Source organism: Plectropomus leopardus, chromosome 6, assembly GCF_026936395.1.
Source record: "Plectropomus leopardus strain MGB_pleo_1.0 chromosome 6, ASM2693639v1, whole genome shotgun sequence".
Lineage (NCBI taxonomy): Eukaryota > Metazoa > Chordata > Actinopteri > Perciformes > Serranidae > Plectropomus > Plectropomus leopardus.
The window spans coordinates 27,851,801-27,867,191 of record NC_142181.1 but is presented as its reverse complement, the minus strand read 5'-3'; the positions used below and the strand labels follow the sequence as shown (position 1 = coordinate 27,867,191).

Genomic DNA, 15,391 nt, shown 5'->3' with positions numbered 1-15,391 from the left:
TCCAATTGTGCAGAAACTGCACTGATTCATATACAGGACAAAGATTTACAGAAGGATATGAGCTCTGCCTGCCACCTACAGGCAACAAGTAGGAATCTAAATAGGAGCTTTATGACTGTGACCTTTATGTACCAGGAGATGGTTGGGTTGAGTCAGTTTGTTCCCAACTGTTACAAGATTCCTAAATCATTTACCCGTTCTTTATCAGCAGGGCAGGAAATTACCGACAACTGAAAACCAACTGTGGGCAGGATGGACAGGAAGCTGTCTCAGGGCTGACTCAGAGCTGAAGTCAAGTCAGATCTATTGGCAGTTGAACTGTGATCCATGTATTTATATATGAGGATGCATCTGAAATAAAATGTTAAATGCTACTTTTAGGATTCAACAAGATGTATTTTCTTCTCTTTAACCGCTTTGCCTGGATATGAAAAAAAATATTAGAATAATGGAAACTTGCCTTAACATATCAATATATCATTATATTGCATGCTTATATGTTTCAAACAGGCATTCTCAATCATTCAGAGATCATTTTAATAAAAAGTTTGATTTATATTTTATTTTTTGATATTCTCCTGAGAACCAGCAATTCATGTTTGTCCTGTAGGGGACATGCCACTAACAACTTTATCTGAAATAAGCAATTTGCAAGCAATCTATTTGAGTCCTAACTTACTGTAAAAAGAACATCCTGGGGTTTTAGTGATGTACACAAATGGGGCTGAGACCAATAATTTCTTTTCAAAAGGTGGGGGGGTCGCAAAACCATATTTTATGGCAGTGAGGGACATAAGTGATCAAATTTTTAAAAAATATATTGTTTTTATTCTTTACATGAGTGTTGTTTTTATATTTATGAGAGTCTTAACTATACTCTACCAAGATTTTAACAGTGTATGTTGACTTTAAGCCTTTCAAAAGGCACATTTTAACCCATGTCCTTTGTGGGGGACAGTGTGACTTGGTTCTTCTCATTTTCAACCAATTCCATACTTAAGAAAACAAGAAAAAAACAGAGGAAGACAGAAGAGCGGGATTTTGAATGCTCAGGAGGACATATTGGCTGAGAAGAAGCCTGGCCTGGAGAAGACATTTTTGACACCCAGCACCCATTTTAGATTAGAAATGACATGTAAACTAAAACATGTAAACACACGCACTGACACTATGCATTACCAGTTAAATGCATATACAGTACCATTAATATTACATTTCTTAAAAAAGAATTTAATCTTTTCATGTAAATTTACTGTAAGTTACTGTAATTAAATTTGAATTTTATGGAAAACATTGACCAGATGTCTACAACAATGGATATGTTATAAAAAATTAATGAATAATGTGTTTGTGATTTGTTTCTTAAATCCCAATTACTTTAATTATGTAAAAAAAAAAAAAAAATCTACCTTTTTTTTTTCTTACGGGTCTCAGGAGGACATATTTTTGACTACTTTTTCTTTTTTAAGCTGTCTCACTACAACCCACAATTTATTGAATAATTTTCCAGCAGTGAGCTACTTCCATTGTTGAACACATATTTAGCATATTAAGTAACCGTTCAACAGAATCTAATTTAAGCACAAAACAAGAGTTCAAGCCACAGATTTAATTAGCTGAAGTGCGACGTGGTGTTCGAAGAAGATGAGCAGCTAATCATATTGTCAAAATTGCTTTTTCGCTCCCTGTCAGTGTTATTTACCACCCTATGAAGGTAGCAAACAAAATCTGCACAGTATTCCCATCTAGAACAGAGAGGTTCATGAATAAAAGATAAAGTAGGTTTGTGTGTACTAAACAAACAATGCACGAGGCCACATCTTCACTTATGATCAAACCTCCATTTGAATAAAGGAGCAGTTATATTTGTTTCACATGCAGATGATCAAACATGCAACATGTTGGAGCAGACCACTGATGAATAATTCAGTGCTTTTGAGAGACGAGTCTTGAGTGGGAGCGGACACAGTTTGAGTAGATTCCTCACCTTGAAGTGCCTTTTTTACCGTTATAACTTCTCAAAAGACAGAACAATTGAAGCCCTTTACAGAGCTGGTTTCTAACAATTATCCATCTGCTAGTCAGAGGGGGAACAGAGGAAGGAGGGTAGAGCTTGTCCTCTTAACAAGCTCAAGTGTTCCAATCCACTCTACGCTATTTTGAATCTTCAAGTGTGTAAGTGTTACACGTTATTATCCTGCTCGGAAATGTTTTGCTTCTTGCAAGGTAGGTTTTTTCTGTTGAAGTGCATTTAAGGTTTGCAGAAGATTAAAACTTTCTCATTAAACTTCTCTTGACCCTTTGAAATCTCAACAAATTACTTTGATTTCTTTCAAAAACAAAACAAATTCTGAGTTACAAGAAAATTATCAAAAAATTAGCAAGAAAAGAACAGTGCAAATAAAAACAAACAAAACATAAATAAATGTAGATAAGCTATTCCAATAATAGTCATGGACATTTTTATGTTTATATTATCTTCTAGTAATTCGCTCTCTTTTCAGGTCTTTTTCTTTTCTTGATTTCTTACATTTTGTGGGACATCTCCTTGCCTTTTTAGGCATGTTATCATAAGAAATCAAACCAATTTGCCCAGCTTTCAAAGATTTAAATGCATGTGAAAGATGTCTGAATGCAGAAAAGTGATGCTGCTCCAGGATTCAAAGGGTTAACCAGGATAAACACTAGGTGTTAATATGAGAGACATTTTCAGAAAAAATACAGTTGTAAACAGTAAAACAATATGCAACATGATGTGTGAATATGTCCTGTAGTACTGAGCAAACAGCAACAAATGTGGCTGATAGCACATTAACCTGAACGACACAAGCCTTTCAACCATGACAGCCAAATAAAAGGCACGCTTTGTAACTCCAGGACACAGACAGATTCATGATAAGCTCGCAGCTGCCACGCAATAACTTCTGCCATTTGACAAGAGACGCACAACGTCCTGAACCATGGCAGAATGCACTAATGGCCATTCCAGGGCAGAGATCGGAGCCCGCTGGCTGCTCAGAGGTCAATGAGGCCATGAAGAAGGGCCACAGAGAGGTCACACTGGACAGAGCTTCTTGTCTCAAACACAACGGCTCCTCAATGAGGGAAAAGAACCAAACAGCTACAGTCAGCGAGGAAGCTTTTAGTCATGGTGTAGCCTTCAGCTGCTCGGGGTTTCCACTGAAGCGCAGATGAAGTTTCCAGGACTTTTCCATGCGGCTACACAGAAACACTTTTACATAAGTGAGCAATCTGTGAATAGTCTGGTTTTCTCTACAGTCCAGCTTGGTGCACAAGGAAAACAGCTGAAAACCATCATCTAATGCTATGAATGTGTGCATTCAAAACTGGATTTTGGCATATTACTATGGAATGCATTTGCTGAAATCCCAGTTGAACTAGTCAATAATCATGTATGAAACAAGCCTCTCAATACATCTTAACATTTTCTTATATTCCATAAATGTCATACCCAGTAATCACAATCTAAAAGATTCTCAAGGAAAGAAAACAAGATAGCAAATGATTTCCCGTTTGCATATAAATATATATAGTAAAGAAAAATCACCTTCAGAAAATGTTCTATTAAGATAAAAAAAAATGGTCCACTGAAAAAAAACAGTTTCGCTATGACATTGCTAAAAGAAGAACTTTTGGTAAACAATTCAAGGAACTATTCAGAAGATTTTTGTTTATGATGGCCTGAATAGAAAATAATGGACACACATGCATTAAAGAAGTATGTCACTGCTAATAAGATGGTCTTTTCTGAAACTAGGTTGTCTATGCTGTAATGACACAAAACATTTTAAAAAATGATTTGTGTGCTATGCTATATGACTAGAGGGAAAAAAAGGGTGCTGTGACATTTGCTTTTGCTCAAGAGGTAGAAAACCTAAAACTACCAGTATGCACTGCGCCACAGTGGACCTATAAAATCTCCCACTAGTATGTGATGTAATACGAGCTTGGACATTTTTCCACAGGCAATATGAAGGTGAGTGTTGAGAAGAAACAATCATGATTTACAGTTGAACTGTAACAATTGGATGATATATAGGCAACACAATTACAGTATCTTGGTTTATATTTGATTGGGGCTGCTTAGTTTTACAGTTTGAACTCAATATTTTCAGCCTGCATTATAAGAAACCATACAGCACCCACTTCTTGTTCACAAATTTGTCTATTACAGCCAAACACTTACTATATGTTACCATATATTACCATATTTGTCTGAAATCATTTTGGGGGACAAATAGGCAAAACAGTAACAGAATCTTGGTTTATATTTGTTCATCACTGTCCAGTTTTACAGTTTGATCAAAGTTTGAGCCGAGAGAAAGGGGCAGGTTTTGTCCATGGTGGCATACAAAAATATGGATGTAAAATTTGTAGTTTGAGTAACAGCCCTAGAGCCAGTGGAGTTGAGCTGAAAGATGAGCAAGGAGATCTGGGCGCTGGGAAGATGGAGGGAAGTATACCACAGTCCATCTACACATACTACCCCTGTTGTTATGATGCAAAACTGGTTAAAAAAGGCAATGTATCTCTTTAAATACATGAGTAGCAACAGCAGCTGCAGAAATCCTGAGAATATGGACCCTTAATAGGAATCGAGGCAGCTGGAGCAGAAAGCTGCAGAAACACAGTAGCCTCTCCAGAGTGATGGAGTATGTAACACTCCTCCAAAATCCAAGGAATATTTCCCGGAAAAGAGCCACATTCCTCCCAATGAAAACAGGCCCTTTCCCTTACACAACAATCCACTGTGCAGAAGTCAAACGCCTGTTTCTCCCCACAGCTGTGCATTTATATCCATCGACTCTCCAAACTGAGGAGATGTAATGATCAGACAACAGGAACCTGTGGGTCTACGGTCCATCCTGGTATTTTGTCAGTGGCTAGTCATGGTGGACTCAGTGAGAACCCACACACATAGCTCCTATGGCTTTGAAACGCTATCAAATCGGAAACATGACTAAGACCCCGCAGGCTTCCCTGGAATTCGGGGTGAAACAATACATGAGCAACCCTGCCCATCACCATGGCCCCCTCTCACTTTCAACCTGCTAAGTCAACAGGGCCAGCCAGCTGGAATGCAGGAGCCACTGCATCACAGAGAGATCAGTCCTGTGGCTCTGCAGACATTCCCTTAACCCTTTAAAACCTGAACACATTGGCTTGATTTCTCCCTAAAGCTTGGGAAGAAGGCAATTTACAACTTCACAAAAACTAGCCAAAAATGCAAGAAATTTGTAAAAAGTTACAAGAAAATTACCTGAAGATAAACAAGAAATAAAAGTGAAGAACAAAAATAATCAAGAAAATTACCTTAAAAGGTTCTTTCAAAAAAGATGTATATATTTATATATATACTTTATTAAATTTCATTTAATATTTAATATTATTATATTTAATATTTATATTATATTTTTAATAAATAATTATGAAATGTAGAAATATAGAAAACGATCTAGACATTTCCCTTGTTTTCTTTATAATAATTATCCCCAGGCAAATTTTCAGGTCATTTTTTGTCACCTTTTAATTTTTAATTTTTTTTTTTTTTTTTTACAGTTAGCTGGATATTTCTTGTCAAGTTGCTAATTGCATTTTCCCTCATGTTTTTAAAGGAAGTCAAACCAATTTTCCCATGCTTGTAAAAGGCAATGAAACGCAGCACAAGAAAAGTGATTGCAATCCAGGTGTTAAAGTGTTAAAAAAAACTAGCTCGCCATCCCTTGCATTTAAAACATGTGCATCACTCAAGGTGATTCAGGAAATACGATTCATGTAGGGTGAAAACGTTGCTCTTGCTGCCACACTGCAAGAAAATTGCTCAATTAAGGCATTTAGAGCACATCAGATTAAAAAACAGCAATTACCAAAATAAGGCAAGAAGATTGCATAAGACTGCATAATTACAGTACTCTAGACAGTCCATTAAAGTAGTTGGAAAAGAGTTTTATCTTTTTTAGTCTTTTATCATCTTTGAAACAGATAACTGGAGATAATTGTGTTATTCACCATGTGTGAGAAATATTAGTAAAGTTTGTATTCATTTTCTCAAACATACTGCTAAAAATGATGTGGGGTCAACACATTGTACAGGTTATAGTTCTACATTTGCAGCAATTTGATGTGATTTTGAATACATGTAACTAGCTTAAAAAATTGAATTTTTCATGGAAGATGAGGATCACGATTGTATATATTAGGTGGAATTTAACAATTAATGATTTATGATATTGAGGAGTTCAAATATAACAGTTCAAATCTTCAGGTTCTCTTTGGTCACTGAAAGTTGTTAAAAACCATAGAAAATGCCAAATTCTGGATTGAAAATGGTCATACTGCAGTGAAATCAAGGCAAACTGCATTTATAAGTATTTCAGAAATCTCTCCTGACAATAAACGTACAAGTAAAAGCTGTTAAAATGACTCGATACCACTTCAAACATGTACATATTTCTGTCCTTGTCACAGATGACCTAAATTGTTAGTTTGCTGTCAAACCAGACATCTGTAATCTGAAAACACATGCCGGGTTACAAGACTACACACGCCTGCAAACATTAGATCGTGAAGATCTCCACCCAAAAACAAGCGTACGTACATGCAGCTCCGGGACATCTTCACACATCAAGCCAACACACTGAGCTCTGTGTATCCGTCACGTCGTCATAATCACAGAAAAATGCCTCGTGCGCCGCCTGAGTCCTCTGCAGTGATACGGGAAATCTTGCTCACACAAGAGGCTGCATTATCTTACTCATGCTTTCGTTACTGTGACTGAGAGGAGAAGTATGCTGTGTGATGCCATCTGATGGCTGAGGATGATGACCCTTTTTTATTTCATGAAATGCAGCAAGCCTTTAATCCAGCATCAGGCAGCTCACATTTGCAGGAGGGAGCAGGAATGGCAGTGCTTGCTATTGTTATGCTTCCCTGCCCCCTCCTGGGACTGACCTTAAATCTCCAGGTAAATGTGAGAGGTTACAGGCCTTCGAGAGAGATGAGTGGCAGGATCAGCCACTACTATTGCTCTCCTGACTGTATTCAGCAGTCCACAAATAAGCTGAGAGCTTGTAAAACTGTCAGACATTCATTGATATCTCTTGTTTACACTGTGGGCTCAACTCTTGTTATGTAACAGATCCTTCAGCTTATCACCTAACAGCGTTCACTATGGTCAGTCAATACTGAGTATTCACCACCCTTGAATACATATTGGCTGAAGGTCAAGTTTGGCTTTGTCTGCAGAAAAACACACACCTAAACACACTTTGTTATTTGTCTCTGAAAGATTATTTCTATTGAATTCCACCTTCATCGTGAAATAAGTGCACAAGGAAAAAAGCAGATCACACAGGTGGTCACACAGGTGCCAAGCAGCTGATCCCAAACGAACAGGATGCCATTGCTCACTTGCCACCCAGTTATTGAGCATTCATTCTCTAATAATCATGTGTCATATCTTATTCACAACATGTTCTGACTACCAGCTTGCTTTGCTGTTACTCCAAACATTCCTGGAGGTATGACAAAGAAGGATTTAGTTTAACAGAGCTGGCTCTTCAGCCAAAGTCCTAAAGAGAAGTCTGATTTTTAAGAGACCAACAGTCCAAACTGTCACTCCTATCCAAACGCATCTCCTACCTCCAGCAATCTTCTTGAGTAGTTGCTGCCTGGCAATGATCCTGCCCAGCCTGTATCCGGAGCGTCTGCGGTGATGGTCCATTCTCAGGTAGAAATCCTGAGTCTCCGGGGTCATACTCCCAAGACACTCGCTGCCTGTGGACTCTGGGAGCTCCCGAAACATAACTGAAACACTGTACCCCAAAACAAGCCCCTGACCGCTGGCTGATACACAGTCACTCACACACTCTCCCACCAACAGAAAACTTCACACTCAGGCGCAAAAAGCCTGAAGTGAGTTGAGGAGGACGGCGCAGCAGAGCCTAGGGGGAGGAGTGCCAACACTTCAGTCTATGTCTGCAGGTCATGTGACCACTGGGAGGCCAATGGTGTGGACGCTGTGGGAGTACTGCCCACCTTGCTGAGCTGAATCCAATGTCTGTGTGAACGCTTGTCAACTTCCCCCTGCTCTGGAGGGAAATATAAATACCATTGGAATGCCTCTGAACTGAGTAAGGAGAGGAGTGGAAGAGAGTGGGGTGTGGGAGGGCTTACAAAAATAGTGGTTTTTGGACCCGCCCTGTGCTAGAACAACTCTTCTGCTGTTGCTGGACACACAGGTGCCAAGTTTACTGGGCAAGAGTTGGTCTATGCCATTTTAGAGAACGCTACAGAGGGGAGAGAAAGAGAGGCAGAAGTTGTTTTCCTTGTTAGAAAATGCTAATTTCTGCTCCCCCACCCCCACCACATGACCCCTCGCTCCAGCCACAGGAAGGCCTCTCAGCAGGTCTCCTCAAAGTGTCACCTCCTCAGGGGAAAAGAAATTTTAGCTTGAATACATATGAGTGACCTAGATCCCCTTTACTCAACACAAAGGAAAGATCAGGCTTCAGTTTGTCATCTGTTCGGTTCTGATGGCTGCACAGTGACAGGAATGAAAGCCTCTATGTGACACTTTGTCGCTTGTCCATACGAAAATATAGGATATATTAATATAGGAAGATATTATAAATCAATGTTCACAGTATTTTTGCAAGATGGCAATGGTCGTTACCATTTTGCACTCACAGAACTCAAACTGTGACTTGAATTAAAGTTGAAAAGACCCAAAAAACCCAAACAAACAAACAAACAAACAAACAAACTAAATAAACCATTGGTGCTGGAAAAAATAAAAATCCACACTATATAATATATTAATAATACATTATGATCCCCATTAATGTATTTTTAGAGTGAAGATTTGTTTTTCAGTGTGCAAGCAGCCATTGTGCTTTTCTTCCAAAAATCATGACAAGAGTTTTGAAGAACAACAACAAAGATTAAGACTGGAGGAATTCCCAAATTAATCATGATTTTTAAAAAAAAAATCATCACAAATGCATGTGTAGCCACAGTCAGCTGGTAAAAATTGACAACAATTTCACAAAAAATGTTGATTTTAATTTTGTGCATATCTGAGCAGCTCCTTCATTTTTGTGTGCATTGCATCATGGAAAAACAGTGTCCATCAAAAGCAACTGTGGCATTTTTTGCAGTGTGAACATTAAAACCTGCCATGTTATGTAAACTGTATGTTGGACATCCCTCCCTTAGATTTGGTGGTAAAACTAAAAATCTGTCAACTTCTGAAATAGCTGCAAAAGCAGCTTACACCATCTGGATAGAATATTTTCAATGGAAATTTAAACTTGTGCTTATCTCAATTAAAAGTCAGTTTCTTTCAGTCAGCTTACAAAATGGAACAACAATCTCGTCACACCTGAGGGACACATCCGTTCAAGCCGACCAACCCGGCACCAATCAGAGCCCCTGCCACTCTACTTGTGACCGTCCTGGCCTCTGCATACAGGCTCGTCTGTGTCGTATAAGCATGGCGCCATACATGTGAATATAGAGCGCAAATGGGCAAGCCACCAAGTCAAACACAGCCCCTGTCTGTTTTGCTCCGTTACTGGCAATATCCACCCAAACTTAAGCTCACAAAGACCACAATTCAGTAGCACACTTCAGAGCCCGCTGCCCGTTTTCATAAACCCCTCCTGGGTTTAATGGCCCTCTCCACATCCTCAAGTGGAGCTATTTAAATAAGTGATTGTTGCTTTTTAAGGTACAAGGTGATGGTGTGACACCATTCTGATGATCTCACCGGACTTTTTACACACACAAACACCTGTGTTCATTCATACTGTAAAAGGATTGCTTCAGGTGTCAGATGCTAAAAAAGTGAGTGGCAGCATGTTGGCAACAGCTCAGTCTTACTGAACCCACGTCTGTGTTTTCTTCCCCCTCTCCGTCTAGACGAAGAAATTCACTGAGTGCATCACACGTATCGCATTACGGAATCAATCAGCCCCTGCTATGCAACATCATAATGAATGAGATTAATGGTGTTTTCGTCTCTGCCTGCACTCAAATGCCTCAGCGGGAATTGTGAAAGAGCTTCGAGATCTCCGGCGTGCTTTGTGGACGTCCCTGTCTTTAACTTTGTGCTGCATGCCATGAAGAAATGGCTGTGGTGTGTCCTTAGAGGGAGTGTTGTGTGTCAGGCACAGTGACTCCAGCCTTTATCAAACTTGTTCCAACACGCCTCTGTCTAAGCTACAAAGCTCAACAACTATACAGCATGGCAACAGGAATCCAGACTCACGTGACACACAGACACAAACATACACCAAAGCTCTGGAAGATGCAGAGATTCAGTGTTCATCACAATAAAGGCAGTTATTATTACTGTGTGATGACAAATTAAGCCATGTTGAAATGCAACTCGAATGCAGCCATTTAATGCATGTCCAGACTGTATTTATTCTCTGTTCCAGCTCTCAGCTTTAGGTGTCATTATAAAAATGGGAATATATGTTCTAAATCACGGAGTCGAAGCTCGGAGGCCACAGATGATGAGTATGGAGGCAGTAAAATGGGGTTTAGACACTGCTCTGATGTGGTTTGATTCAGTGGCAGACACATGTAATCTGCACTGGGCAGTTCTGGCTCTGGTGTGGCGACGTTTCCTGTGGTTAAGGCTTAAGAATAGCCCCAGTGTGACTGAAGATTTCCACCTCGTCAGCCACCGAATGTCTGAATTCTGAGCTCAGGTCTGGAAGTAAATCACACTTTAATACTGTAAGAGCTGTTGAACTGCTGAGAGGGTAAGCTGGAGCAGTTGAGAAGCGCCTTAAACTGGCCTGATCCAGTGGACAAACTGGATGGTTCTCGACTGGTGACTTTTTACCCACTGCAGCTGTGACTCAACACAGTGAAAATCTCTCCGTACGTAATGATTCAGAGCTTAATCTCATCTTTAGTAGCAAGCACTCCTCAAGCAGCTGCATAAAGCTGCTGAGTTTTCCCCAAAACAAAGGTGTGTCCCAGGATCTTCATGAGTAAAAATAAAATACACATTTTAAGGCTCCAGTGTGTAGAATTTTGTGGGTATATTGGCAGAAATGGAATTTAAGATAAAAAGTTGTGTTGTGTTTAATCACCTGAAAATAAGTATTGTGTTTCTAAATAGCCCAGAACAGTCACACCAAACACTGGATAATTTGGTTGCCTGTAGAAACCTCCTTAATGTCTAGATCTTAAGTTTTCAGAGAAAAGGTGGGCACATTCAGCAGCTGCTGGCAGCTAGCAGCCCAACTCTGACAAGCCAAACAATATAGGGGAAGCACTGATATTTAACCTGAAACCGCTTTATTCAGTATTTTTTCTGGTCTTAATCCCCTGGTCCGTTTGTTTTTGGAAAGGAAGAGACCTCTGCGGATAATTTGGCTCCCAGTAAAAACCTCTTGTACAATGAAAACAAGGAATTCCAACAGGGAGTTCACGCCTGATCACTAGATGCCACTAAATCTTACACACTGCTCCTTTAAAGGAAATAAATAAGATATGGGAGAGGGACAATATGCTTCTTGCAGTAAAATTGGGGATGAATAGATTTCACATCATATCCAATTAAAACATAGTGGCATTGTCTTTATTTCCAATTATGTGAAGAATGGCTCTGGCTGAGCACTTGGACTCATTATTATCAGAATAAAATGCTGCTTGCTTGTTTAAAAAAACATTAAAGTGGTGCCTTTCACAGAAATGGCTTTTCAAAACATTCTATTGTTGTATTATTCATGGTGTAATGTGTAAATCACTGCTTTGCATTTTTCTACAATGCTCCAGCAACATTTCCTGGAGACTGACATATAAAACCTATGGGGATTTAACATAGGAGCAAGAAAGTGAACTTAACCACCAGGATGCTAGCGCAGCTTGTATACCAGATTACTGTGGCACCTGTGCGAGCACTAATTGACGTCCTCATGGTAATAATGTTATTGTGAAACACACAAAATCATATGTTACATGTTAATAAAGCCACAAATTATAAGTGCTTCTCCACTCAAAAAGGTATCCATATCTAACACACCAAACCTCAAGACTGTTAAACCAATCACTGAGGTGTTGAATATTACCAATTTGGAATTTTAAAAATGTGTGATTTACAGCCCAAGTTTCAGCTGCTTAACAACTTTAAGTCAATGTCACTTTCAGTGTTAATGATTTCATACATATCTAACAAAAAGGCTTATGTATAGTCTATGGAGTTGACAGCTCACATCTTTCTGTATTTGGCTGTAACAGTTAACACCTATTAATCACATGGGAGTGGATGAAGCCCACTGTGTCTTTTTTTTTTTTTTTTTTTTTAATATTTGCTCACTGCAGAGTGACCTCCAAAACAGCAACAGGCTACAGGTACAGGATCACAGTCAAACAATAATGTTTCATGCAAGGACTCCGCACTTCTTATCTGATGCACTGATGTACATAGTTTAAGTCTACCAGACTGGAGTCACTGCTTCAGTGTACAAAGAGATTCTTAGCATCTCTCTCTAGAAACAATGTAAATAGAATTATTTGGCTGTATATAGACCACCGTGTGTGATCTGACACACATGAATGTCCTCGTTGATTGGCCACATCTTCTCTGATGAGCTGTCAGGGGTCTAAAACAACTGACCTAAATTCTAATTTCCCTGGAATATGTTTTAGAAATGAAAGTCAGGTTCTCTCCTCCCTGCCCCAAATACCACATCAGCCTCTGATACAACCTGATGCGATATTTACCATAAGCTTGAAGAAGCACAGAAATGTATATTGGCAGCATCAACCACGAAAGAGAACAACAGAAAATGTCCTAACTATAATGACATACCTTTGGTACATCTTGTCAAGTCAGTCAGCTGCATCAGGTCTTTCTGTGTCGCCTTGTTTAGTGTGTATATAAACAGCTCAAGGCCTCAGGACTGCAAAAATTGCCAGATGCATGGCACACATCACGGAGATACAGACTGTATAAGGGAGCAAATGCAAGTTTAAAGTAGCAAATATCAACGCTGGACTCAGCTGCTGCGTTAGTATCGTGCCTCAGCAGGCTGCACAGTGAGTCTCAAACTCCCTGCACAAATAACTGTATGAGATTTAACAACAGCATTGAATCATGTTAAACAAAGTGAACCCACTTGGTCTTGTCTCTATTCATATGACATTCAGCACTTAAACTCTCTTCTAATGAAGACAGAGGTTTTCCCAAATGGGGAGCTGATGTGGTCATTTCATAGCACCTAGTGGTAGACTTAAGGCACTGCACAAATGATTGATTTCCACTCCACAGAATCATTACACCACACACTGACATCTAAATCTTCAGTTTCCTTCAAATGTATACCAAAGTAGCTTTAAATTAAAAAAAAAAGTTTAATGCATCACATTAGTTAATTACCCCCTAAGATAAATTGGCAGTATTTGAGTTAAATATTCAAATCTGCAATTACATTCATTAATGGCAGTATAAACTGGGTGATTCTAGATTTCTTGTCATTTAAAACACATTATGCAGAAATACAATGTTTGCTTTAAGAGACTTGACTTTGGACTTCAATAACATTAAAGTATGGTGTGGGTGAACAATGCCTGGCAGCACATGATGTCTTGTCCTCCAGAGAGACTGGTGCACTTTAAGAGCTTGGAGACAAATATGAAGAGACCATTTTATTGGAGTTGCATTGCAACTTATGTCCAAGTTTATTAACAACTGGGCATTCACACAAAGCAACTATTTAACTATGTAATATCTATATTTGAAACTATGAAACAGTCTGTATTTTCTCGAAAACAGCGTGACTGAGAAACTGCAAGATTGCCAGAGAACACACTCATGAAATGTTGAAATAAATGACATGCTATGAAGTAGCCTATAACATAATTAAGACATATAGGGTCCGTGTAAGATAGATAGATAGATAGATATATAGATAGATAGACAGCACGTTTGAATTTGTTTTTGTGTCAATTTCAGGTTCTCTTTGAGCACGTGGACATCTTTAAACCAATATCAAACAGGAAAATCACGCTGAGCTTTCATGCACTCTCCATTTAACAGTGCAAACATTACTTATCAGCGCCACCTCGCGGTATGCACGGTTCCGTGGTCAATGATTATGGATAAAAATGAACGCTGTACAACAATATTGTGTTGCCATGGATTTGACACACGTGTGCAAAATCCAATAAATTGATTATATTCCTTATTCAGGCTTGCATTAAAGTAACATATCACACATCAGCGACATGCATCATACATTTTCAAAAACATTAGATCCGAGCAGCCAACACTGGAAGATCCCCTAAATCGTATTTTGGAGATTAATTTGAAGAAGTCTCCAGCTCTGCCAAAACAAGTTAAACAGCTGTACCACATATGATGCTGAAGTGAAAACAATATGGCAAACTGAGATCTTCGTCAACTACGCCACAATCTCAATACTGACTGTCATATTTAAATTTATAATATGCACTGGAGGACATGCACATTAAATATCTAGTTTATCAATGCTAAGCTAAACATGTTTTGCACCGCATCTACTACCGGCTCATTAGAGAAAAAAATCTGCTAATACTAAGACAAATTCATACAATTTGTAAAACTGTTTTTTTTTCTCTCTCTAGAATACCAAAGTTGCATCACCTTGATGACACAATACATGATACCGTTCAGATTACTGCTATCCAAAACATACAAGTGATCATCACATAAGTTTGAGCTTTGGATGTGACCCCCTCACTCTGCTTTGTGTCAGCGGACCTGGGTGTCCCTGCAGCGGGGAACTGACCTGCCAGTCTCCGCTCTCTGACATTCTTCCAGAGTAAATCCCAGGCTTTGGATGTGGAGCTCCGCAGCTGCTCGCTGAAAGACCGCCGGAGCTTCAGTTTCGCAGAGTTTCTTCTAGATGTCATCGCTAATCCTCCACTCGGACATAATAACAAAATCCTCTTCGTGTCTCACAAACGCGTCTTGTTTAAAGTCTCCGACAGATAATTACCTTTAATTTTTTCCCGGTTAGAAACTTTATTTCTACTGTGGCAGCAAACCTGGTCCTCGCTCTTCAGCTGTCAACATTTTGAAGTAAAAATAAATATTCCTCTTGCTTAGAAACGGAAATCAATAAAACGAGTAAAAGTTACAAACTGATTGTAAAGCACCAAGACAGACTTTCACACTTCACACCAGATGTGTGCGTGCGTCTGTATGTGTGTGTTAAAAGGGGTTCACGCACCGCAAGCGCTTCACAACCGTGATACCTTCACTTGCTGCAAGAAATATGGGAACTACCAGCTATGCACATATGATCCACCCAACAAAATGTTAAGTATGACTGGAGAGGAGGAATGGGGAGCAGAGGACTGATGGTAA

General features: G+C 39.3%; 1 protein-coding gene across 4 annotated transcripts in view; it reads right to left on the bottom strand.

Moving 5' to 3' along the window:
• stard13b (StAR related lipid transfer domain containing 13b) overlaps positions 1-15,391 on the bottom strand; it is a 98,843-nt gene that overhangs the window by 29,514 nt on the left and 53,938 nt on the right. The window contains exon 1 of one of the 4 annotated variants that reach the window (XM_042486610.2): positions 14,811-15,208. The exons of 2 other annotated variants lie outside the window; for them this stretch is intronic. In XM_042486610.2, coding sequence (XP_042342544.2) covers positions 14,811-14,934 — 124 coding nt within the window. In that variant the 5' untranslated portion in view covers positions 14,935-15,208. Of the gene's footprint in view, positions 1-7,662; positions 7,919-14,810; positions 15,209-15,391 lie in introns of those variants that run through there. One more of the 4 variants, XM_042486609.2, reaches the window with a different exon arrangement.